At 44.5% G+C, this 23020-nt stretch overlaps 1 protein-coding gene across 1 annotated transcript in view; it reads right to left on the minus strand.

The window, feature by feature from the left end:
• The window catches only part of MRPS18A (mitochondrial ribosomal protein S18A), a 21713-nt gene extending 21106 nt beyond the window's left edge, over nt 1–607 (minus strand). The window contains exons 1-2 of the mRNA XM_026844893.1: nt 482–607; nt 250–281 (exon numbers count right to left, since the gene is read on the minus strand). Coding sequence (XP_026700694.1) covers nt 250–281; nt 482–581 — 132 coding nt within the window. The 5' untranslated portion in view covers nt 582–607. The remainder of the gene's footprint in view (nt 1–249; nt 282–481) is intronic.
• Nucleotides 608–23020: the final 22413 nt, after the last annotated feature.

The raw sequence follows: 23020 nt of genomic DNA on the forward strand, positions 1-23020 counted from the left end.
CTCCTGACTTGGTTAAAACAGCTTCAAGGCATGCTTGCAAGCTCTTCAGATCTCTGGGAAAAGATTAGTAGTCTGGCACTTGTAAGAGAAAAAAAAAGAGACTTTCCATCACATCTACTGTCACATCTTATTTTTTTTTTTTTTTTTTTTTTTCCTTGGGGAATGGAGGGCGGACACGGACACACACCCTGAAGGAGAAAGACGCAGCGGCAAGGGCAGCTACTGAGGAAAAGGAGTGCAGAGACTTACTGTGGTCGTGTTGCCTTCAGTCACCTCCACGACTGCAAATTAAAAAAAAAAAAATTAAAACATTAAAAAAAAAAAAGAAGAGAGGGCAAACTGAGATTCATTCAGACTAAAAGAAACAGTACTTTTGAGGGGAGAAAGTGAAATACACAGAACTCAACCGTCTCTCCCGACCGCGGCGAGGCAGCGGAATGCAAGGCGGTGCAGGGCAGCTGGAGGCCACCCCGAGACTCACCCTCCCGGAGGGCTCGGACTGGTGGTGAGGCCCAACCACTTCCAAAGAACCCGGTGAACAACCGCCTCAAGCCCCCGCGCAGCAGGCTGGGCGCCGCCATCTTGCCGTCGCCGGCGCTGCCGTCACTCCCGCTTCCGCCGGCGGGAAGGCGGGCTCTGCCGCCGCCATTTTGATGCGCGTCTCTCCCCCGCCCCTGTCACCTGAGGGGCAGGAGGAGGCGGGAGTCTGTTATTCTCTTACCCAGCATCTTCCTGTTGGCATGGTTTTCCTTATTTCTGTTTGTTTGTCTGTTTGTTTTATGGTTTTTAATTGTTGGGGTTTTTTGTTTGTTTGGGGTTGGGTTTGGGGTTTTTTTTTTGTTTGTTTGTTTTTTGTTTTTTAGCTTGTATCAGTTTGGGATGGAGATGAATCTAGAGGTGCTGCCGGTTTTGTGTTGTGGAGGCCTGAACTACGCTCCAGCCACAGTTTCTGAGTCTTGCCTGGCTCTCTAGTGAGAGGAAGAGCAAGGGGTGGTTTAGCTTATACTATGTGGTGGAGAAGCTCCTCTGGATGGGCTTGAGGGTGACTCCTGCATTAGGGGGTGTTTCAGGCCAGCTGTGGGATCCAGGGAAGGGATCCTGTTTTAAATCTGCCAGTTTCATATCTGTATCTGCCAGGGATGCTGAGGTCAGTGCATGTTCCGGCACTGGCTTGTAATTCAGCAGGTGAAGATTTGAAGCAGTATTTTGCCAGGACTGTTGTAACCAGTTGGTCCAGTTTAGATGCTTTCCATTTTTGTTTTAATATCACTTGCCTTTGGCAAGTCTCAGACAGCTTGTAGGCTTCTGAGAGATCACTTTTCCCATCGTCTTTCATAGCATGCCTCATCTCCTAGCTTCTTCTGCCTGCCTTAGGTGAAAGGTAACCTAGAGGTGGCATTTGAGGAAGTGTGTCAGCTGGGACTTTAGATACCAACAAACCATTCGTCTTAGATGATAATGCTGTATCTTCATGAACAGCGTACTTAAGGTTGAGTTGAACTGTACTTAATGGCAAAGGTCATTCATGAGGTTTTCCCAAATGCTTGTTTGCTTTGTCTTTGTCATTTCAACTCATTAAAATAATCCAGGAAGCACAATTAATGGAGTGAGAAAACAATTCCTTGGAAGACATGTGCACTGATATTAATGCCTTTCTATTCCATCAGTGGTCAACAGTGCTCATATTATGTTCTGTACATTTTTCTGAGTTTTTAGCTAAAATGTGGTGTAAAATATGAATTGTGACGTGTAAAATTTAATGTAAAATAAAATTTGATCTTCCTGTCTCAGTTCTTTCACCTCCTTCCTCTTGTGTGTTACATGTCTTTATTTGTTGCAGTCCAATTTGTAAATCTCTTTCTGTGGCAGATCTAAGTACTCAACCCCGGGACTTTCCAAAGAAGTGGGAATGAAGGCAGGGCTTCTGTCCAGATTTTTGTGCTCTATGCCAAGCAATGAAAACAGGGCCATCCCAGTTATTCAGAGAATAAATTGAGTAAGAATGCTTGCCGGAAGAGATCTCTTCCTCTCTCGCCACATTATGCTATGTAATGATTTCTAGAAGCAGGGTGATCTTTAGCTTGTCCAAAAGCTTAAATATAAGAGCCAAACAAAATATTTACTGCCATCCAGTCTAGGGATGACTTCCTTATGAGGAGAAGGAACATTGCTAGGCACAGTGGTAGAGTGATGTCAGATTTTTATGAGTTTTCTTTTCTTTTTTTTTTTTTTTTTTCTTTTTTCTTTATATAGAGAGTTTTATACTGGTGAAAGGAGTTTGTCTGCAACAACCTAACAGGAGAGTTTATTCAATGGCTTAAATTAAATGCATTTCTTCAGCTGGCTTCCTTACCTCTTGTGATGGGGAAAACTAAAGGGCTGACTCTTTTCATGGGGTAGAAACCAACAGTTGGTAAGCACGGTGGTGGCTCACCATGGTAAAGATATGTAGACAGAGTGTTAGGGGCTAGTCAAGAGTTTCTTCGTGTTGCAGGACTTTTGATACAGCTATTTAAACAGCACTATGGCTTTTGGTTGGACAGAAAGAGGTCAGCAATATGGTGATAGTTCAGATTAAGTATTCCGCTTGCTTGCCTCACCTTCAAACAAACACTGTCTCTAAAGGAGTTTAAGTGACACCTAATTTAACGCAAAGAAGGAAAATAGTTGCTTTCTTAAAAACCTGCAGTCTCTGGGTTGAGCGAATTGTCTCTTCTCCAGAGATGTTTTCGTTTTCTTCTGAGTATTTTCTACAACTGTTAGCAATGCAGACCATTGAGTCCCAAGGAGACAAACAAAGCATGTGCCAATTTGAGTTGGAGCCCATCATCTCTTTCCAAGTTTGGAAATTTGACATATTTCTGATTTTCTTGCAGATAATTTTTGAATGTGTTTATTTCATCAAGCACTTGTATTTAGGGGAAAAGAAAAATAGCCCTGAATACTATGTCCATGTACACGAGAGAGAAAAGAAAGTGAGTTTCTTTCTGTAAGTCATGGTCTGTGATTTGTCAGCACTGCAAAGGGACAGTTTAGATAGCACTGAACGTTTCCAAGGAACAGAATGGGATGTTACTGGCCATTGAAGAAGGAGTCCTTTTCCTTTTGAATTAAAATTAAACCTGCGCTCCCAAATGTGTCTCTGATCAGGAGCAAGGAAATACCGTATTTTAGATGAGAAACCTATGTCCTAATGGTTTATGGCCTCCAGGGATTTTATGGGACCTTTGTCAAAGAAACAGTTTTCCCTTGTTTGAACTGCTTTGGGATTAGACATTGTAGATGCTCTTTTCATACTAATTTGTGTTCTGTTCTTGTCTGAAAAATGGAGTAAGTTTTGCTATTTATTTCCTGTAATGCATTACTATTTTCTGCTTCCAACTACAGAAACTTTTCTGGTCCTTTGGGCCTTTTCTGGTCCATTGGGTGCTAATGTATGACATGTATATCTGCTCTAGAGCCTTATCTGTGCAAATAGCTTATGAAGGCTGAGGCTGTTCCAACCAAGCATGATTAAAAGTCATAGAAATCGAGATGGAAAAAGCTATTAGGTCACATAGTTCCCACACGCACCCCCAGACCAGTACAGGTTTGTTTCCAATGGTACATTTTTGGTGCTTTCCAGAAGGGGTCAGTGCAGGTCAGTGTTCACTTTGGATCTAACAGCCTGCGTCCCTTCCCCCTTCTTGAAAAATTAGGAAACCTGAATCTGGTGACAAGTAGGTTGTGAAATGTTTAGAATTTATATTATAGCTTGTAATTTGATGTTGGGTGATCAAATGCAGAAGAAATGTGTTCAAGAGTAACTATTGATGATCCAAGATTTAAATGAGGAAATTTAATGAGCTCTTCAAAATTACTTGTTAGCTATGTACATATATTAAATGCTACAGATCCTGAGGACTGTTCTGAGCATGCTCAACTGTAGCGAGAAAGACACAGATTCACAGGTTTATCCTGTTGGGTAGTCCATACTTAGAAAAAGCATATTACAATAATATTTTTAGTTACATTAAAAAAAAAAAAAGTGGATAATTCAAATGAATTTTCTGATTGTAAAAAACAAAGTGACAAAACCCCTCTTAAGTCTGAATAAGGGAAGAGAGAAACAATCATGTTGCACTAAAAATGCAGTTCATTCTCCTCAACCGTTGCAATACAGAAACCTATCTGAAGATTGTCCAGTGTCCTGAGTCTGTTAGGGCATGGAGGCTCCTGCAGAGTTCATCTCACGTGTGTGAATCAGGTGTCCTGGTCGAGAGTGGCCACATGCTCATCATCAGGAAAGGCCTGCCTGTTCCACACAACAGCTTACCCCAAATGCTGTGTTCATGAAGAAGTGACAACCAGCTTCTGAAACAAACTTTAGAGAGTGGAGGAGAATGATATTGGGACAGAAATTAATAATTTGAAGTGTGGAGGGCGATGAAAAGGTGGCTGGAGGTGGTAAGAAGAAAATGCTGCAAAGAGAGCAAGAAGAGATGGCACTCTGGTAGAAGAATGAGCGACTCACTTGAAAATAACTTGTTTATATTTTTAAGGTTTTCTTATTTTCCCAGTGGATATGGTTATTTTTCAAAGTAAAATAACCAAGTTGTAATTTCATTACGTTTCCTTCCAAGATTTCAAGCTAAGTGTAAACAAGAAAAATCCAGTGGGAAAATTAATCCAAGTTCCTTTTTCAAGAGCACTTCAGTTCTCGTTCTCCCCCTGCCTCTCTCATATATTTTCACTGCTACTGTTCTTATACCCATTTTCTGTGGCATTGCTGACACCAGCTGAAATACCTCAGAGATGGCATTTGTTTGAGGGACAAACCTTATGGTCACTGAGGATCCCTTCTGATATAGAAATAGTAAGTTCTGAGATTTTCAGAGTTTAAAAAATATTAATGACTTCTGACATTTTGGGAATGTTCCATATGGGCAAGTCAAAATGATAGAAAACAACTGAACCATTTGCACTGAGATTTGATCTCTGGCAATTAATATTTGGGCTGCATGAGAGAATCATAAGGAACAAAAACTCTGTAATAACACCATGGCAATCAGACCGGCAAACTTCCAAAGCTTTAATTTTTCCAGATGTTAAGTGCCTTTTTTTTCCAGCGCAGGTGAAGGAGGGACTTCAGAAAAACAGACAATGAAAAACATTGAATTTGTAAGGGTTAGTTGGTATAAAGACCATCACATCGTTGAATGTTCAGATACCAGTGTGCTGAAACACAAGCAGTATTAATTTCCATTAAATTAAGTCAGAGGGTTTATCTACAACATAAAAATTAAATATGTTTTATATGTTTTAGAGTATTTTAATATGTTTTTACAATAAAAATGTTGTGCCTTCAGACGTTTCCAGGCTGCATTGTAACAAATGCTGAGTTTGCTTTCAACAGCAGACGTGCTTGTAAATGGCAAGGATAAGCAGGAGACCTGGAGTCCTCCAGTTCATTCACATGAGGGGGACCCTGAAGTAGTCTGTCACTGGGGAGTCACGAAAGCCTGAAGCCAGCTGTCTGCATCCGTGTTTTGTGCTGTTGGCTGCAGCACATATAGCCTTGACAATTTCTCTCTTGCTGCCACCAAAGCCTGAGTTTACCAGAGGCCTTGGGGCAGCGTAGGCAAAACCAGTGATGCCCAATGATTCCTTCAGGCAAACTGATGGGGTGCTGTAGAAACAGCTTCACTGAGTATTTGGTGCGGACATCTGCAAGCTTCACATCCCTGTCTCTGCATGCAGAAGGATCCACAAGCTTAGCCTCTGATCAGTCCAGTCAAGATTTACATGAGGCTCTCTGAGTGCAGAGTGGGCTCTGCAGCCTGTTCCAGCCAGGAATCAAACACCTAGACTTCAAGTGAAGTGGAATTTTTGTGACAAGGATTAGAGTCAAGACCGAAAGAGTCTGCAAAAGAGTGCCAGCTGGGTTTATACTTTGCAAGAAGAGTAGGGGCTCTGTCATAACAATGAACTTTGCAGTCGTCTTCTTGCTCTTCTGCCCATATTTAGCTCCATGAGATTGGAGTGGGGGAAGCCCATGCTGTGCTCTGATGTTGGACCATGATGGGACGTGATGGAGAGATCTCCAGCAGGGTTTTACTCTTATGGCTCCTCCAGCCAGATGGCTTCAATCTACTGACCAATTCTCTGTGCTTTGTGTGAGGTCTGTATGCAATTTAAATGGAGCCTGTTCTCAGCTAGTTTTGCCTTTTCTCTGCCCCCATCCCCCACATGCGCATATATTCCCAACTGACCCTTTTCATGCTTCCCCTTTTCTCTAGCCATTCGGGGAAATTATGCTGGCACCATATAACAAATATATCAGCTGGATTCGCCTCAAAGCCCTTCACTTCTGGAGGCTTTCAGTCATCTAATTCCTCCAAGTATTTCTCAGAAGAGAGCTAACTTAGGCAACTGTGCTGTTGATGTAGCTCTCAGAGTGGTATTTCTTTTTGATGTTACTGTTTTCCAGTTGGTTAGAAGTTTAGAACGTGGCACTTCTTGTACACACCTGTGCTTACTACCACCCTGAGTCCTAGCAGATTTGTCTAACCAGCAGAGCACAGTTATCTGAACCTTGATTTATCTTTGCATTTTGCAAATCTGAAAGGAACATACTTGCTCTCTAGTTTTGTTTTGTGGTTTTGGTTTTTTCGTTTGTTTGTTTTGTTTTTTCTGATATTGTTCAGCATGAAAATCCTCAAATATCATGACAAATAAAAGCAGGGACTGCCCTTCTCACTGCATTTTTATCACTTAGCAGCAAAATTACACTGAATAGTATACAATAGGAGACAGTCTTACTAGACAGTCTTCTAAACAGAAGTCAGCAGAAGACAACAGAAGAGTGATAGTACAAGACAGTAGGACATCTCTGTTTGTTTTGTTTCAGTCATCATCAAGCTTGCTTCCTGGACTGGTGTGTTGGAAAAAAGATCAGATGGTCTGCAGTGATGGTTGTTGGTCTATTAAAATCACTTTTTCTTCATCCCTAACTTTATCTGCTTTCTGCTTTGTAATGTTGCATTTTTTAGTGAATTCTTTACTTCCATTAATCAGTGGCCTGGAAGAGACTTGGAGGCTGCTGGAAAATAATAGTAGATATTTGTTGGCCTCCTTGCCAGTCAGGTGAAAACACAATTTCTTATGGCTTCCTAATATGAGTCACAGCCAGCTGGATACCTTATCTGTTTAGAGACAGATAAAGGAAAAGGGAATTTCCCTTGGGGAAAGAAGGGCATGGGAGTACTTCTATGACACTTTCCAATTCTCCTGGAATGTTGAACTGTAGGATCTATATGGGCCTCTGCCATGTTGTGCCGCTCAAAGAGCTATTCCACTGATGAGGATTGCCAGAGTGGATTGTAGTGCAGTGCTTCTTCTCTTTTAATTTAATTTCAGCCAGTTCTTTCTGGGAAAGGCATTCAGAGTCTGTTTGTGTGAGTGATAATGACAAGTGATTCCCATTTTGATATCTGAGATGTGGAAATAAACTCCCCTCCTGACCCCAAAGATACTTGTTTCTGGTACCCTGCAGATCTAGTATATAAACAAGAAGGACTCTGCCTTCGTTCCCCTCCAGAACAACAAAGCAAAACTGTTAACTGTAATATCACTGAGTGAATCAGGAAAATGAGCTTGGCATGCAACAAGAAAGCTGAGAGTGCTCGGCAGAGATGAAAGTGAGATACTGATGGCCAGAGTTTAATTGGGTTTTCATAAAACATGCTGTTCTTCAGAATTTGGCTAGTGCTTGATAGTTTCTTTTTATGAGTCTGGCAAGACAATGAAACTTCAAACCATTTGCTTTGCAACTGGAAAAATGAACCAGAGAGATATTCAGAAGAGCACTAGGACCCCTTGTCTCTGGTATTGAGAAGAAGCAATTCAACAACGAGGGAACAAGAGCCTCTTGCAGCCATACAAGCACAGTTTAGCAGTAAATCAGCTCAGCTGCAGTCCTCACCACATGATATTCTTTAGTTGCCACTGGGGAGAGTTCTGCTCATCTCCAGACAAGATTTTGACTTGAGTTAATATTTATTTCCGTTTTTACAGATGTGCTGTCCAGTGATGGATGGGGTGTGTTAACCTTCTACTTTTTCACACCTGGTCCACACCTGTTTGGGATCTCATTCCCTGCCCTACTGGGCAGCAGCTCTTGAACTTTGTTGGATCCTGGATCTCAAGCCAACTGAGGGCGGTGAACAACTTCGAAACTCTTGGCCAGAGGGCTTTTTGTTTTTGAAGTCAGAGAGCTTGATAGGTTTTGTTTTGTTCTTGAGTGAATATTCATTCTCATGACAAAAACATTTCACAATAAGCTGTTTCCATTTGACAGCTCTTTGGCAGCACATGTGTGAAATAAGTTGGTTTTTTGTACTCCAGTTCCTAGTGGGCTAGAACATCCCTGTCTCATAAAGGCATGGACTTTCACAGCGCTCATTGATAGTTCAATCAAAGAAGTTGTGGACTAAATATTCCTCAGAGTCTAAAATAGCTAGGGAACACAGAAGTTGATCCTCCAGCATGCTGTGAATAAACTTCTTCTCTTGCCTGTGCAGCTCCTTTTGGGGAAGAAGGGGGCTTTGGTGTCCAGGGCTGTGGATTTGAGAGCATGAAATTCAACACAAAAATTTTAAAACAAAAAACAAACAGCATTGTTTAGAATCCTGTCATAGCATGTTTTTTTCTTTTGCACTGTGGGAGCTTTAAATATTAGTATGTGAGCACTAGCCAAATTTAGGTTGGTCAAGACTAGAGAGGAACTGTGAGGAAGTTCAGAGATAACCAGCTAAGCTTTCTGAAAAGGCAGCTCATGGCAAATTAAGTCCCCTGTAGAATGCCAGAAGATAATGCATGACTGGGAGAAAACCCACTTGCTCAGGCATCTTGAAGTGCTTTAATTTAATTCTTTTAGTTTAGAAGACCTGAGCAAGACAGCTCAGTGTGTTTATCAATATTACTGAGAATATACTTGGTTGGGCAGTGTGTGAATGGCAAGTATATGGAGAGTCACTGTAGTTATTAATAAAATAATTGAAAGCCAGAATAAACATAATGTATCTGGCTTTTAAACTAGTATCAGTTCAAATTTGGATGGTGGGCAGGTTACTAGGTGGATTTTACATCCTCCCCTGACTTGTCTGGTAGCTTTTTCTAGAGGTGAAATACTGAACTGTAAAGACCTTGGGACTGCTACAGCAGAGTGACTCATGTGTTCCACATCTGCTCATTTCTGTCTGTATGGGCTAAAGGAGCTGGTGAGTCAGGACTGAGGTGCATGTATGGAAAGAGCTGCGCTGTGAGTCTGTAACAAGAACAGTTGGGGTGTCATAAGTGAAGGCCAAGGTGTGCCAGCAGAAATGGGTTATGGGATCACAGAGTTGGGTTGTGATTAACTTGTGAGTAGACCAGCATGTCAATGTGGCATTGGGGTCTATCGATCGAAGCTCAAAGACAACTACTGGGCAACACGTTGTGGTCCCAGGGCTGGAATAGTAGGAGAGCTGCAGGTCAGTGTGAGGAGCATCTGCAGTTTGTTGTGATGACACCAGGGAACAACAGAGAAAGGAGGGGAGTTGCCAGTCAGGAATGAGGGATGTTGGCAGAGCTCAGTATTTGGAGTAACTGTTTAGTGCTGAGGTGCTTTCTTCTTTCTTGGATGCCACTATGTGTCAATCTTTCCTGGTTTTATTTTTTTCAATTTTCCTTTAAGAATTTGAATCCCCCTAAGCAGCAGGTGATCTTGACTATAATGTAGAGGAAAAAGCTTGGGAAAGTTTTGTTAAAAGAGAGCTGGTTATAAAAACAACCCTCTCTGCATGGCTTGAACCTGTCAGCGTGATGCTGCCGACAACGCAGCTGGAGGGGAATGCATCAGGCTCCTCAGCCCTGAAGTAGAGAAGTAGAGTAGCCCACACAGCCTGCAAATGTTATGGGCCTGGTGTGAGTTTGGGGGAGGTGTGCCTGCTTTGCCAGGTGGGCCATGCATGGAAGTCAGCTGCTTAATTGGCCGTAAGCCTCTAATCAAAGCGATTGTTTTGAATCTCCATTCTGCCAAGGGTTTGAGAGGGTTGAGGAATGTGGATGAAAATCCTGCTGGGCTCATCTCCAAAGTACAGGGTGCTTCTGAGTGTCATTTTCAGGACATTGTCCCCTTGCAAGATGAAATAACTCTTTGTAAGGATAGTTCTCTCTGCAAGTGGCTGCAGCATGAAGTTGTGCTGGTGTCTAGGCCTGAAGCAGTCAAAAAAATCTAGAAAGAAAGTGTCTGAGGTGCTGGGGAAGCTTGTGTCACCGAGACCCAGGATGCCGGTCTGCCCAGGATGTATTGGTGTCCTGCTCAGGGTCAGTAGCCCTAGAGCAGGCGCTGCGACAAACGTTTCCACCCAGACAAATTGACTCTGTTCCTGTTGAGTTTGCTTCTATCTCCTTTGTGTTCCAAAAAGGGAGAATTCACCCTCTGCAAATGCAGGGCTTACATGAATTTTCCTGGAGCTCAGACAGTCAGCCAAATCAGCAGGAGCTTTTTGGAAATGACAGAAGCCAGCTGAGGTCAGTTTTGATCTGGTAGGAACTTTACTAAACCAGTCTTGATTAGGAGTCACTTTTATTAGGCCAAGTCAGTAGGAACTGCAGAGAGCTGGCTGAAAAGGTGTAATTCCTGGTGAGGAGTTCTTGGATGGAAGTCACCTCCTAGATGTCAGGGCTATGCTGAATTATTTGCTGCTAGAAGGGACTTTGTTCTCAACCACCTGAACTAGACTAGGCTCTTTAATTTTTTCTCAACTTTCCTCATTGTATGTTAAGACCCTTTCCAATCAGGCAGCAATGGACCTATAGCTTTTGCATAAGGAGTAGCAGAATTTACTATGACTTTGCAGGTGCCCTGAGGCCAGGCTGGAACCTTCTCTGCTTACAGCTGTCTAATTCTGCTGTGTAGTCCTGCCTGAGTTGTATGGAGACTTTTCTTGTCTTCAGAAATCCTGCAGGAAATTATTTCCTCACTGTCCTCAGAGCCATCCATTTGGAGGTGTCATATCATAGCATGATGAATGTATATAGTGCTGTGTTGTGGGATATTTGGCATGCCATGTCTCTAGCCATGCAGTAGCCTATGTGATCATGCCCTTGTGTGTCTATCTGTGAAGGCAGCTCACCTTTTCTCCCAAGATTATTCTGCTTCCTGTTTTCTGGGTTGTTGATGATGGCATAAATTTTCTTGGGGTGCTTGCAGGCTGTCCTGCTTCTAATGCAGCCTCTGATCCATATTCTTAGTTGACTAGCTGAGTATGCAGGCCACCTGGGTTCAATTCTCTATTTTGTGATAGATGTTCTGCATGACCTTGGCAAATCATGAAGTGATTTTTCCAACATGCTTTTCTTGTGACCAATCAAATGACACATTTTTAGAAGCAGAATTCAAACTCCAAGAGAATAGCAAGAATAAGCTTTTGCATACTGGCCATTCATGAAGTACAGAGTACTACATGAGGTCTATGTGGTTGTGTTTGAGGAATAATACCTTAATTATTGAATGATCAAGAGCATCACTACATTGGCAGAGCCACCTAGTGGGAATATGGTCTGCATGTCTAGAAGTCTTTTTGCTGGACTGGGCATTGTTTACTGCCTCCTCTCTTCACAGCCTAGGGCCATTTCCTTGTTTACCCAGTGACAAAAATGAGGACAGTATAGGTCTGCATCAGTTTAAATGCATCTACATGATCTTAGCGCAGTTACATCAGCAGCCCTCTGGCTGGAGGAGCTTTGCAGTGTGGGATGAGCCTTAGTCTTTGAGTTCCTCAGGGACTTAACCATAACTGGGACATAATTGTGCCTCCCTTCCCTGTAGGTCTGTGTGAAGGTGAACACGTTAAAATTAAGAATTGCACAAGCTGTAATTGAAGGGACCGTTGGAAAATTTTGGTAAATACAGTATAATTCAACGAAGATTTCATAAGACGTTCAGCTCATAAGATGACTTGAAACATGGACTTGTTAAGTGGAAGTGAAAACATGCATGAGGTGGAGAGGTAGATCAGTTTAACATTTCCCTAATTCTCAATATCCTTTGCAATGCTACTACCCATGTTTATATACAAGGAAGGAAAAAGTAAAACAGTAGAGCATTAAGGTGATCTATTTACTTTTAGCTACTCACCTGGATTGCAGTGTTTTGGTCATTGGTTCTCAGTCTTGTATCTCAAACAGAGTAAAATTACTGAACTGAGGGTTCTCAAGGGGCAAGCGTGGGTAATGGCATGGTACTGTATATTCGAGGCCTTTCAGCTGATCTTTGTTAGTCTCTGCTACAGGGCCAGTAGTTCTGAGACTTAGTGCACAATTAGGTCTCTTTCAAAATAAAATAGTGAAATGGATCAAATGCTATACTTGAAAGGTTCTGCTGGTGCAAGTTCTGTGATCTGATCCTTTCCTCCTCTGTTACAGGAGCTTTTCCCAGCATGGCCTGTAAAAGCAGCTCCTTCTCTTGGCCTGAAAACTGATGGCCCAGTTGACCTACCACTTTTGGCTTCAGGAAGAGGCCCTGATCCCACTGGTTTCAGAAAAAAAAACATTCCTTGTGGCTGCTTCTTTAAAGTCAGCATTTAACATCAGTGCATACTTGGCCTTCATACATTCAAAGCAGCTTCTTTTTTTTTTTTTTTTTTTTTTTTTTTCAAGAGGTTCAGAATGTCTGGTAATACAAGAGCAATGTGATGCCAGAAGCTGTATTGCTGGCAGCATAGTGTAAACATGCTTATCTTATAAGCTGGTGGCAAAGGAAGTTCTTAGAAAGCCGTGTGAAGACTACCTGGAAAATCAACATAGGTGTTACCTGTGAATGAGCCATCTTCCTTTTTGCAGCTCTCAAAATGAATCCTCTCCTGCAAGGTAGTTTGGGCATTTTAGGGAGTGGTAAATGAACCACACCTCTTCTTCCAAATTCTCTCACTGACCCACCACTGGGCCATAATTCTGCCAAGGAAAAATCTTTTAAAGTTCAGTGTCAACAGGCAAGTGCTGTTCTGTTCTCTGTAAGGACAACATGTATCTGAGGGATCTAAAAATATCATTCTATGCTGAGAACTAGAGAATCTGTGTCCTCTGTAGGGACCCAAGTTACAGAAAGTAACTAAAATACAAAATCTATTAACTTTGTCAAGTAATTAATTGCTGGTAGCATGTGAGGACAGTTTTCAGAAGAGTACAGTTTTCATTCTTGGTTTCCTGAAGTGGTGTATCTGTCCATTTACTTGCCTACCTCTATTGGGCATGCATGAGGTGATGGTGAAGAACATAGACCTGAGTTAGGTTTTGAGCTAAATTCTTTGCATATGAGCTATGCCTGTCATAGACAGCTGGGGGCAGATCATCAGAAAACCAAATGTCACTTCCTTATCATATGGGACAGTCATAGAGTGAGTCAGAGTATGCTAAGGGCAGTTGTGTCTTATGCTACTGATGGATAAACTCCATGGATCCTTAATCTGATGAAGAATCAGATAATAGAACAGAATTCTGTCAAGAGCACTGCCTCTGTTAAGACATCTTTCCCACTGGGAAACTCCATTGTCCCTTTGCTCTCACAGTCCTGACAATATGCATTGAGTTATGCAAAATGGCAGGGATGGAAAAAAGACTGGTGAGTGGTATCTAGTTTCCAGGCCATTTCTTCCAGCACAGGAGTCTTTCCATCCCATCTCACTCCCTGTGTTTTTATAAATGGTAGAGAGGAACTGAACTGTAGTGTATAAGTCATGTTGCTTTTGGGTTTTTTTTAATAGTATAAAGTAGACTGGATTGTGACATGAACTGCAGATGCTCTGCTCTGTAAATGGCTTTTCGCCCTTCAGTACAAAGATTTCAGTCTGTGCCCCAGTACAGCTCTGCCTCTGTCTTCTAACGGGAGGCCTCAGCACGGGGAAACACATCCTAGGAAGGCAGAACAACAGGGCGGGAATTAGTCAGACGCAGAGGAGAGCGGCTCGATACTAACGGCCAGATAGGCTCTGACAGCCTCACACCAATGGGCCACTCTCCTCTACAGGGAGTTTACGAGGCCTTGGCTTGTGTGGCCACCTCCACTTACGAATGAAAATCAAAACCAGATTGATGTCCCCCTCCCAGCAGCAGCTGCCTGTTTTTTTGCATAAATCGTGCTCCCCTGCCCCTCGCCAGGGGAGCTCCATAAAATAAATGGATTCATTACATGCGGATTTCCTTTTCCTTCTTCTCTGGAGAAACAAAGAGCCTATTAGACACAATATGGAAATGCACATATGCATGCACACACGTGCAGACAACATGAAAATGTGCACGTGCACATGCAGTGTATATGCTCTCTCCCATCTCTGTACCCAGACAGTGCCATAAAATACGTGCAGAAAACCCCTTCTTTACGTGCACAGCTTTGCCGAATACACAAGCCTGTATTCATTCCCGCAGATCTGCAACTTAAATTCTAAACTAACAAGGACAGGAAAGCCCAGGGCAAATTGCCTCCTCTCAGAAGGTGCAGCACTGAGGGTGTGCTGCGTGGGGGTTGCTTTCTTTTGCCAAAGCCTCCCTTAGTGCCCAGGAGCTGTGTTTTTACCAAAAGCGTAAGGGCCCCGTCCTTTTAGAGTAGGGCTCGCAACATGCTGCGCACATGGGACATGGTAATCACAAGAGCTGGGAGGCTGCCAGCTCTCCCTCCAGCTGAAGTAGAGGAGAATGCTTTGTGGCTGAGAAAAAGCAGAAGGATGAAGGTAGGGAAGTGGCTGGGAGCCCTTCATTCCTCTCATCTCCAGGTGGCGGCAATACTGGCACAGGAAAGAGCTGGAAAACACACCTCTGGAAAGCTCTGCCTGTGTGCAGCAGCCACAGATGCAAATCTCAACACACCTGCATACCGGGATGAGGGACACACTGGAAACCCCTCACTGAGCAGGTTACACAAAGTTAGGAGATGTGTACATTCAAGATGCTGCCATAAGGCATTGGCACCAGGACAAGACTGTAGTACGTGGGTATGTTCACATTATATGCTAAACCTGGGTCAGAGCCTGGATTTGAGCACTAACATGCTTCCCATGCAAATTGTGAACGCCCTAACCCTCAGGTCCAACTCCTTCCAACTTCAGTTGGAAAGCCCTTGGGGCTCTGAAAGCCCAGCCTCAACAGGGTGCTGTGCTGTAGAAACAAGAGCCAAATTACAACAGCACTGGGAAACTGGTTGTGACCTTTACCAGCTCCTAGTTACCTCTGCTCACCTGAATGGGGAGCCAGGAATGGAGCGGAGGCAGAAGAGGAGAGCTGCTTTCTCTCCCTGGAACCAGAGGATGCTGTACCTGGGACAAGGGAGAGGGACCCATTGCTCAGCTGGAGGGTGAGAGACAGGCACATTTGCTGGGTCAAAGCCCAGGACCACACTAGGGATATGCCACTAGTGCCTGCACTGGACTGAACTCTGCCAGAGTTCAGAGGACCTGAACATCAGTCTCCTTTTTCATCTAGAATCCATACTACTGTGGAGCCCTTTTTAGCCTTTTAGCCTTTTTAGGAAGTGGTGGTGTAAATTTAGGAGAGCATAGCATCAGTCTGGAGGCAAGAGAGACCCATTCAGAATCAAGGGGTGGGGAGAGCAACGCTGCCAGCAGAAGGAGTTCAGATACACGATCCAAGATCCAAATCTCTCAAATCATAAATGTCTCAGTAGTGTAAGAAGATACTGGTGTTTTTCTCAGGCTTGCAATATTGGGCTTTTGGGTTACAGTCAGACTCTGTTGCTAGCTTTTCCTGGCAGCTATGAAGAGGAGGAAGTTTCCCTTACAAGTGTTAAGATTCACTCACTTATTGAGTGAGTCTGAGAGCTGGAGTTTTAAGAAAAACAGTGACTTGAATGGATTGTCTGATGAAATTTAGAAAGTCAGCAGCCTGGAGGGACACAGACCCTGTAGAGGAGGGCTTCTGAAGAGCTGCCGAGCAGAAAGCCTGCGACTGAGAGAAGCTAGCAAGAACTGAGATATGAGGGAGCTTAAAGCAGTTCATGTTGCATTAAATTCAGTATTCTGAGCCTCAAGGTTTCAGACATTTCAAGCTGAACCACAAAAATTTGTGATAACTTTAAAATCATGAGCTTTTGTAAAAGAATAAATGCTGCATTTTCTCTCTTTGCCTCTTGGTTTCTGAGCCTTCAAGTCTAATTTTGTAGTTTTTCCCCCAGTGAAGAGTAGTAGAAACTTCTTTCATGTTGAAAACATGTTACATTGGTGTCATAATTTTCAGTTTTCCCCACAATCAAGAGGACTAGAAACTTGTCATGTAGAAAATGTTTCTCACCTAATCATGTGTCATCAGGATCTAGAGCTTTAAGGAAAAACAGTATAATGAGATCCACAACCCATCACAAGCACTGGCAATGCTACTTCAAATGGCTTCACTTCACTGGTGTCTGGAAGGACTTTGTATATGTCAATACAGAGATTGCCATCTTGACCCTGGAAATACTGGAGCCTTGAAATGACCAAACTGGGTGAGCCCCAAAATCCGTTTAGTCCCAGAACCTGTCTCTGGTGATCTGATGCTTTCTCTGATGCCTTTGCCAGATGCTTCAGGGGAAGGTGCAGGAACTTTGCAGTAGGCAGCTGTAACATAAGTTGTTCCACGCTTAACATCCCTTTCGGGTTCCTACTCATTAGAGTTGGGATTGGCATCAGGAATACGAATTTTAGCATCTTTTGCAAAAGCTTTGTTAGCTATCATTATTATACCTTCTTTTTTTTTTTTTTTTTTTTTTTTTTCACATCAATGTCCAATCTTTTGGTAAGGATTGCTAAATTCTTGGCTTCCCTAGCTTCTTGTGTTAGGGATGGTTTAGTCCAATTACAGATGATGTGACAGAAATTATTTACTCTGATGAAGTTTGAACTCGTTAACTTCATTTTACTGAATATCTGTCCATCCTTGTGTGTCCAAGGACAACAGCATCACCCAGTTGTATTTCTGTATTTTGTATGCTTTTGTCAGGATGATGTCTGGCTGCCAGAATGTATGGTGCTGGGGATTTTGCCAGTGAATGCTTTGCTCGAGTCTCCCATGTACTTTACCTCCTTTCTTTTACAGACCCTGCTTCCCCCCAGTATTCTTCCCTCCCTAGAATTGCTACCTGATAGCTGAGGCACTCAGCTTGGTCTGTTTCCTGCTGTGACCTTTTGAATCAGCATCTGCTCCTCTTTAGACTATACGCTCTGTGGCAGGGATGAGCTTCTGTATGTGTATGTTTGTGTCTGCAAAGCATGATTTCAACTGGAACCTCTATGTTCTGCTGTAGTACATCCAGCAATTAATAGTAATTCACACTTAAATAAATCCTACTTTGCCATTCACAGGGTTGAGTTGAGAGCTTCTTGGTGACCTGGTGCCCAGGCTTGGTGGTGGGGCTCATCCCCAGAGCACAACGAGGCCAGTGGCTTGGGAGGGATGCAGTGCTCCTGATTCTCCATGGGAAAGCAGAAGGCACACCGTTCTCTCTAGAAACAGTCCTGCCTCTGTCTCCCTCCTTTGCCCCTTATCTCCCAGGACATTTGTATGCAAATAGAATCAAAGGCTCTGAGATGTGAGATAGACTGCCTGAATATTCACCAGCAGGCAGTGACAGGCCGTGCACTTCTGAGCAACCCATCCTCAGCTCACAAGTGAGGAGGAGGAGGGATGGATGTGGGGGATCAAGCCCTGACCCTTCGCTGACAGTCACCCCTCTTTCTTACACTTGAGAGGCACTTGCTTCCATTTGTTGAATCAATACCCCCCCTCTGAATGGAAAATCCAGCTGGAGATGTGCCTGTGATATCTGACACTTGTAATTCACGGTATGTTGGCCTGTTCTGCAAATGGGAGCAGGAGCACAAACAGCCCCTCATGAGTTGCCAGCCACGTGTGGGGTGCAGTCGTCACACCGTGTGTGGGCTTCTCAGAGAGGAGAAACCTTTCCAAGCAGCAATGGGACTGCGATGAGGGTGAGAGGTGGGAGTGGGGAGGGGTGACAGCACCCTGGTTTGGATCTGAGCAAAGAAGTACATGAGGTTGGATAACTTGTGGATTTGCTCAGGCCCAGGAGCTGATGGGGATTTGGAGGTGATGAGCTGAGCATCTGGCAAGGGAACCAGTCTGCCAGGAGGGAGGAAGATTTTGTCTGTGCTTGTGCAGGGCTTCTTTGGCTTCCTCACTGCAGTTTGCCTCCAGGGACTGGGACTGCAGCTGCCACTGCAGAGTTCAGCCTGGGCTGCTTCTTGGAGAATAGCTTGTGGCTTTGATCAACCATAGATGTGTGCCTTCATCCCTGCCTGCTTCCCAGGCATGGAGTTTGGCTGTTCAGGCAAGTGGAGGCTCACCTGTGGATGGATGCATGCCCTGCTGCTGTGACAGCCCTGCCAGATCCAGGACTTGCTCTCAGAACAAGGAGAAAGATGCTGCCAAGCCCAATTGCCACTGGTGTGTGATGGGTGTTCAGCTTTGTTATATTGACTCTGCTGCCCAAACCACCCCACAGGTCCCTGCATGGGAAGAAAGGGCCAAAGGAGCCTTGGAGACAGCAGTGTCCTGCCTCTCAGGGGAGACCAGGCGGGTTCTCAAGGGGAGAACAGAGACACAAATGATCAAGGCAGCAGGAGGGGAGCATGCTGCATCTGCCAGCCTCTGTCTTCTATGCCTGGCCCACTGAAGGAAGCAGAAGACTTCTGTGTGTTTGTCATGTCCTGGCAAATTATCTGTGTCTAGTCACTCCTTTCTCAACAGTTGGGGCATACAGCAATAAAATCTGGCTGCGTTTCAGGTTCATCTATTCCCTGTCTGAGCTGATCCCCTGCTGATCACCTCCAGGCGATCCTCTGGAGAAGGAGGACCGTAGTAATATTCAAGTTGTTTACAGTCTATGAAGGTTGTTCCTGCCCATCACATACACAACGCCATGGGTTAGAGGATCTCAGGAGTACACACTGGAAACCACCCCCAGGTTGCCTTCTTTCAGCTGCATTCTTTCAGCCCATCACTGTGATACTAGAGCACTACCCAAATTGTTGAAGGCCTGAAGCCTCAAAGCTTAGAGCTCTTACTGGCCTCTGGATGGGCCCACAGACCCTGTCTGCACTGAAACACAAAGCCACAGATATCCTCTGGTTTGCAGACAGGATGTTTTCTCCCACCAGTCTGAAGGTAGACTCAGGTCTGGCAGCCTGCACGGCCTATTAAAAACCAGCCTTATAAAATATGAGCTAGGAAGTGAAACGCTGTGACATAAGAGAAAGAGGAGGAAACCACCAATTAGGAACAGCCCCCAGGGGGATGCTTTCTCAGGAGCCAGGAGGCACTCTGCCAACAGGGCTTTTGGAGTGGGATGGGGCTGACTGGGGAGGGCAGAGCTGGGGGTAGCTGCCTTGCACAGAGCCTCTGCAGTCAGGAGGGCTGGTCCTTAAGCCCAGGAGCTGCTGCCCCTGAAGTACGGCAGCGAAGGATTGCTCCCCAGCTGGGTGAGGGCTAGCACTGAGGAGTGGGGAGGAAGATCAGAAGTGCCAGGAAGGTACAGCCCTCAGCCTATGGCAACCAGCTAGCAATGGGGAATTCCTTCCGCCAGAAAGCAGCTTTGCCAAGGAGCAGCTGGGAGTAGCTTGCAAAGCTCTCCTGATAGCCAGGTTTTCCACAGAAATGTGTGCCCAACCGCAGGGCTGCTACAGCCAGGCAGAGGCTCTGGGGCCCTGCAGCAAGCAGAGAAGTCTCACCGTACAAAATGAACCCACAGCTGGTGTCCAGCTCCAGAGGTGGCCTCTTACACTGTCAGGTATGGGTTGGTAGAGAAAAAGGACATGAGGTCTGAACCTGAACTTTGTTGTCAATGCATAAGGAGAGCTGAGATACTGAGGGCTGAATGTAGCCAGGATGTGGCTTGTGGACCAATATCACGTGCTTTCTGCTGGAGAGAAAGGTAGTGGGTGTGCAGTGTGGCTTTTATTTGCTCAGTCTGTCTTGTTTTTCAGTCTTCCTGGAGATGCCAGCTTCTTACCAGCTTAGGGGCCTGCTTAGGCAATGAGGTTTTGGGGGAGGACAAGATAAAATACTTGGGGCCACTGGGACTGTTCAGGGCCTGTGAGGAGAAGGGCCTTCAGTGGGCAGCCTGAAGCACCTGAAATCCCATTTGCTTTTCAGGGTGCCAGAGGGAACTTTGTAGGAGATTTAGGTCCCACTGTTTTCTCAGAAATGAGGTGGCTCATCAATGGCTGCTCAGACAGTTTTTAACATCTCCCGTGGTCACCATTTACTACTCTTGTAGCAGGCACCTGACTGATCTCTGCAGCTGTTCAGTGCTTTGCTTCACCTTTTTAATGACTGGATCTGTGCTTGCGAGCAGCTCAGCAGTGATCCCCCTGAGAGAAAGGACACATGAGCAGTGTGCTTCAGGTCGGATTTGCCAGGCAAAGATCACTGAATTAACAGTGAGCACAGTGGCCACCCAGAGCACTGTGGGCAATGTGGCACAAAGTATTTTGAAAATACTTTGAATGCGAGCTGCTTAAATATTTGCTTGGCTTGAAGCAGAGACCGAGATCTCAGTCTTTAGTGCCCTTCTTTAGTGCCCTGAACATTTTCCCCATCCTGCAAGTTTCTTTGTGGAGGTACTCTCTCACTTCCCAAGGAGCTGTGTTGTTGTGTAAGGGATTCAGTATTCATTAGGTGAGGGATTTGAGCACAGGCCTCATCCTGTCAAAGGAAACACAGCAGTATAACGAATCCATCTCTCTTGTCCTTTTGATGCAGACCATGAATCTGGGTATCCCACATTCTTCTTGAGTATGTAACCTTGACCTGTGTGATCTCTCAGCCCTAATAACTTTCCATAGAAAGGTTCATTCTGAGTAAATTGATATTTTCACAATCAGGAAAAAAAAAAAGCTTACTGAGAAATATCAGATAAGATCTAGTCTAGACATGTGAGTCTTATTCCCAGAAAAGAATCTGCACCAGAAATCATCTTTCACCAGCTGAATCTCAGAGAGAAAAAAATGCAAAGTTATCAGTAAGCTTTTTACCTTCTAGTATATGTGAGTGAAAAATCAGAAAGGAGCTTTAGTTTGACACACCAGTAACAGAAATCAGGCTGTGTAGTATTTTTTGCCTGACTACCCATATCTAATATGAACAGCATGATGAAAAGGGAAACAAGAAGTGGATAGATGTTAGATATCTTCTGAATCACTGTGGAGTGAACAGGAAGTCCTGATGATTCAGGATTTGGCACTTCTCCTTGCTGAACCCAGTGGCACATCCTAGTGCCAGGAGAAACTAGGCTGTAGGAAGTGCTATCTTCCGGCTGAGATAACAGACCTGTGGTCTTCCTCTTCATTGCTGAGGAGTCCAGTGGTATTTTTCTTGAGAAATTAAAGCCCTTTTCATAGTATCCTGACCAAGACTGTGTGTGGAAGTCTTCACTGTCTCAGTTTCCAAACTACAGTGAAATCTCTCTTCCTTTCAAGCACATCTTGCTCTGTGATAGTGTGCACATACATGAATTTCTTAGGAACTAGTTCTCTTGCTCATTAGGACAAGTTATATGTATCCTTTTTGTTATGTTACTTTGAGTCTTTATTTTTCTCTGTCTTTGAAGTGCTGAGATGCAGAGCCACTCTCATTGGCTATTTGGGGACAACACCATTGTTTGGTGTGTGCATTTTCCTCCAGGTAAAGTCAAATCTGTGCTGTTCTAACTTCCTTTTGGAAAGAAATGTTACTGGGAGGAAGCTTCTTTTGACCCCCACTCAGTTTTATGGATGCTGTGGACCTCAACTGTTGGGATGTAATGATGTTGATTGATAATGGCAACGATTATTCTTTCTCTGCTGATCATTTCTGGAGCAGTGCTCTGCTATTGTGCTTCTCCAGCGGTCTCTCCTCCTCTCCCCCTCTGCCCATCCCTTGGCATGTGCTTGTACGCCTCACTTGACCACTGTCCAGGTACCTTTGGGGAAGGACAGATGTGTCTACAGTCCAAAATCCTTCTGTGACTTGCTGAAAGTGTTCCAGCAGTCGTGAAAGTTTTACATTTTGTAGCCAACTCACCAAAAAGGAAGGGTTCTGCATGGATGACTCATTTAATTTCCCTTTGCCTATAGCAGAAGCAGCTAAAGGATTTCAAGTTGGTTGCCCCATTAGCCAGGGTGTCTCTGTTGAAATTGCACACATAACAGCAGTCACAGTTGTTGCACAGGTGAGCTAAAGAGGGCACTTGAGGCTTTTGAGCAGCAAAGATAGAATCTTGAGAAAGAAGTAACATATGGAAACCATGCAGACCATCCCTGGCCTGTTGGCTGTTGTGGGCCTCATCACCATCACCTCTGCCAAGCCCAGCCATAGGAATGATGTCAGCGAGTTGCTCCACGGGGTTCTGGAGAGCAGTGAATGCACCCAGTGAAGTCAGTGATGACATTTCCAGTCCTGGGGGTTACATGACCATGGATCACCCCCACGCCTACTCTGTTGGATGCAGATCTGGCAGCAGGACCCTTCAGCTCCTTGAGTACAACTCATTATATCTGGGAACAGAGCCAAGGGGAGGTGAAGGAGACTTCAACTGGTGTGAATCCAAGCTGCATGTCTGCTTAGCAACACAGGTTTACGTAAATACGTTGTCCATTGCTCTGTGCTCTCTGCTGGAATTTTGCTGCATGCAGAGGCCTGTGTGGGAGCTGGGGCCACCTAAGACCACTGATCCACTGTAGCCAAGAGAGCTGTGGACAGGCTGAAGCTATCAGCCACTGGGGTCTGCCATCCACCTTCCAGGTGCTGCTCCTCGCAACCTAAGTGGGAGCTGTGGTTGCCATGGGTCCTGCAGCAAGTAAGGCAACAAGCCTCTGCTCATCTTCCTAAACAGCCACCCAGTGTCTGATGCACTCTGGCTGCATTTACTGGGAAGCCATGCTGCAATGTGTAAATGACAAATGGTGAAGACCTTAAGACCAGAACAAAGCTTTGAGGAGAAAAAACTTTATAC

The sequence above is a fragment of the Athene cunicularia genome (assembly GCF_003259725.1).
Source record: "Athene cunicularia isolate RWA chromosome 3 unlocalized genomic scaffold, athCun1 chr3_part1, whole genome shotgun sequence".
Lineage (NCBI taxonomy): Eukaryota > Metazoa > Chordata > Aves > Strigiformes > Strigidae > Athene > Athene cunicularia.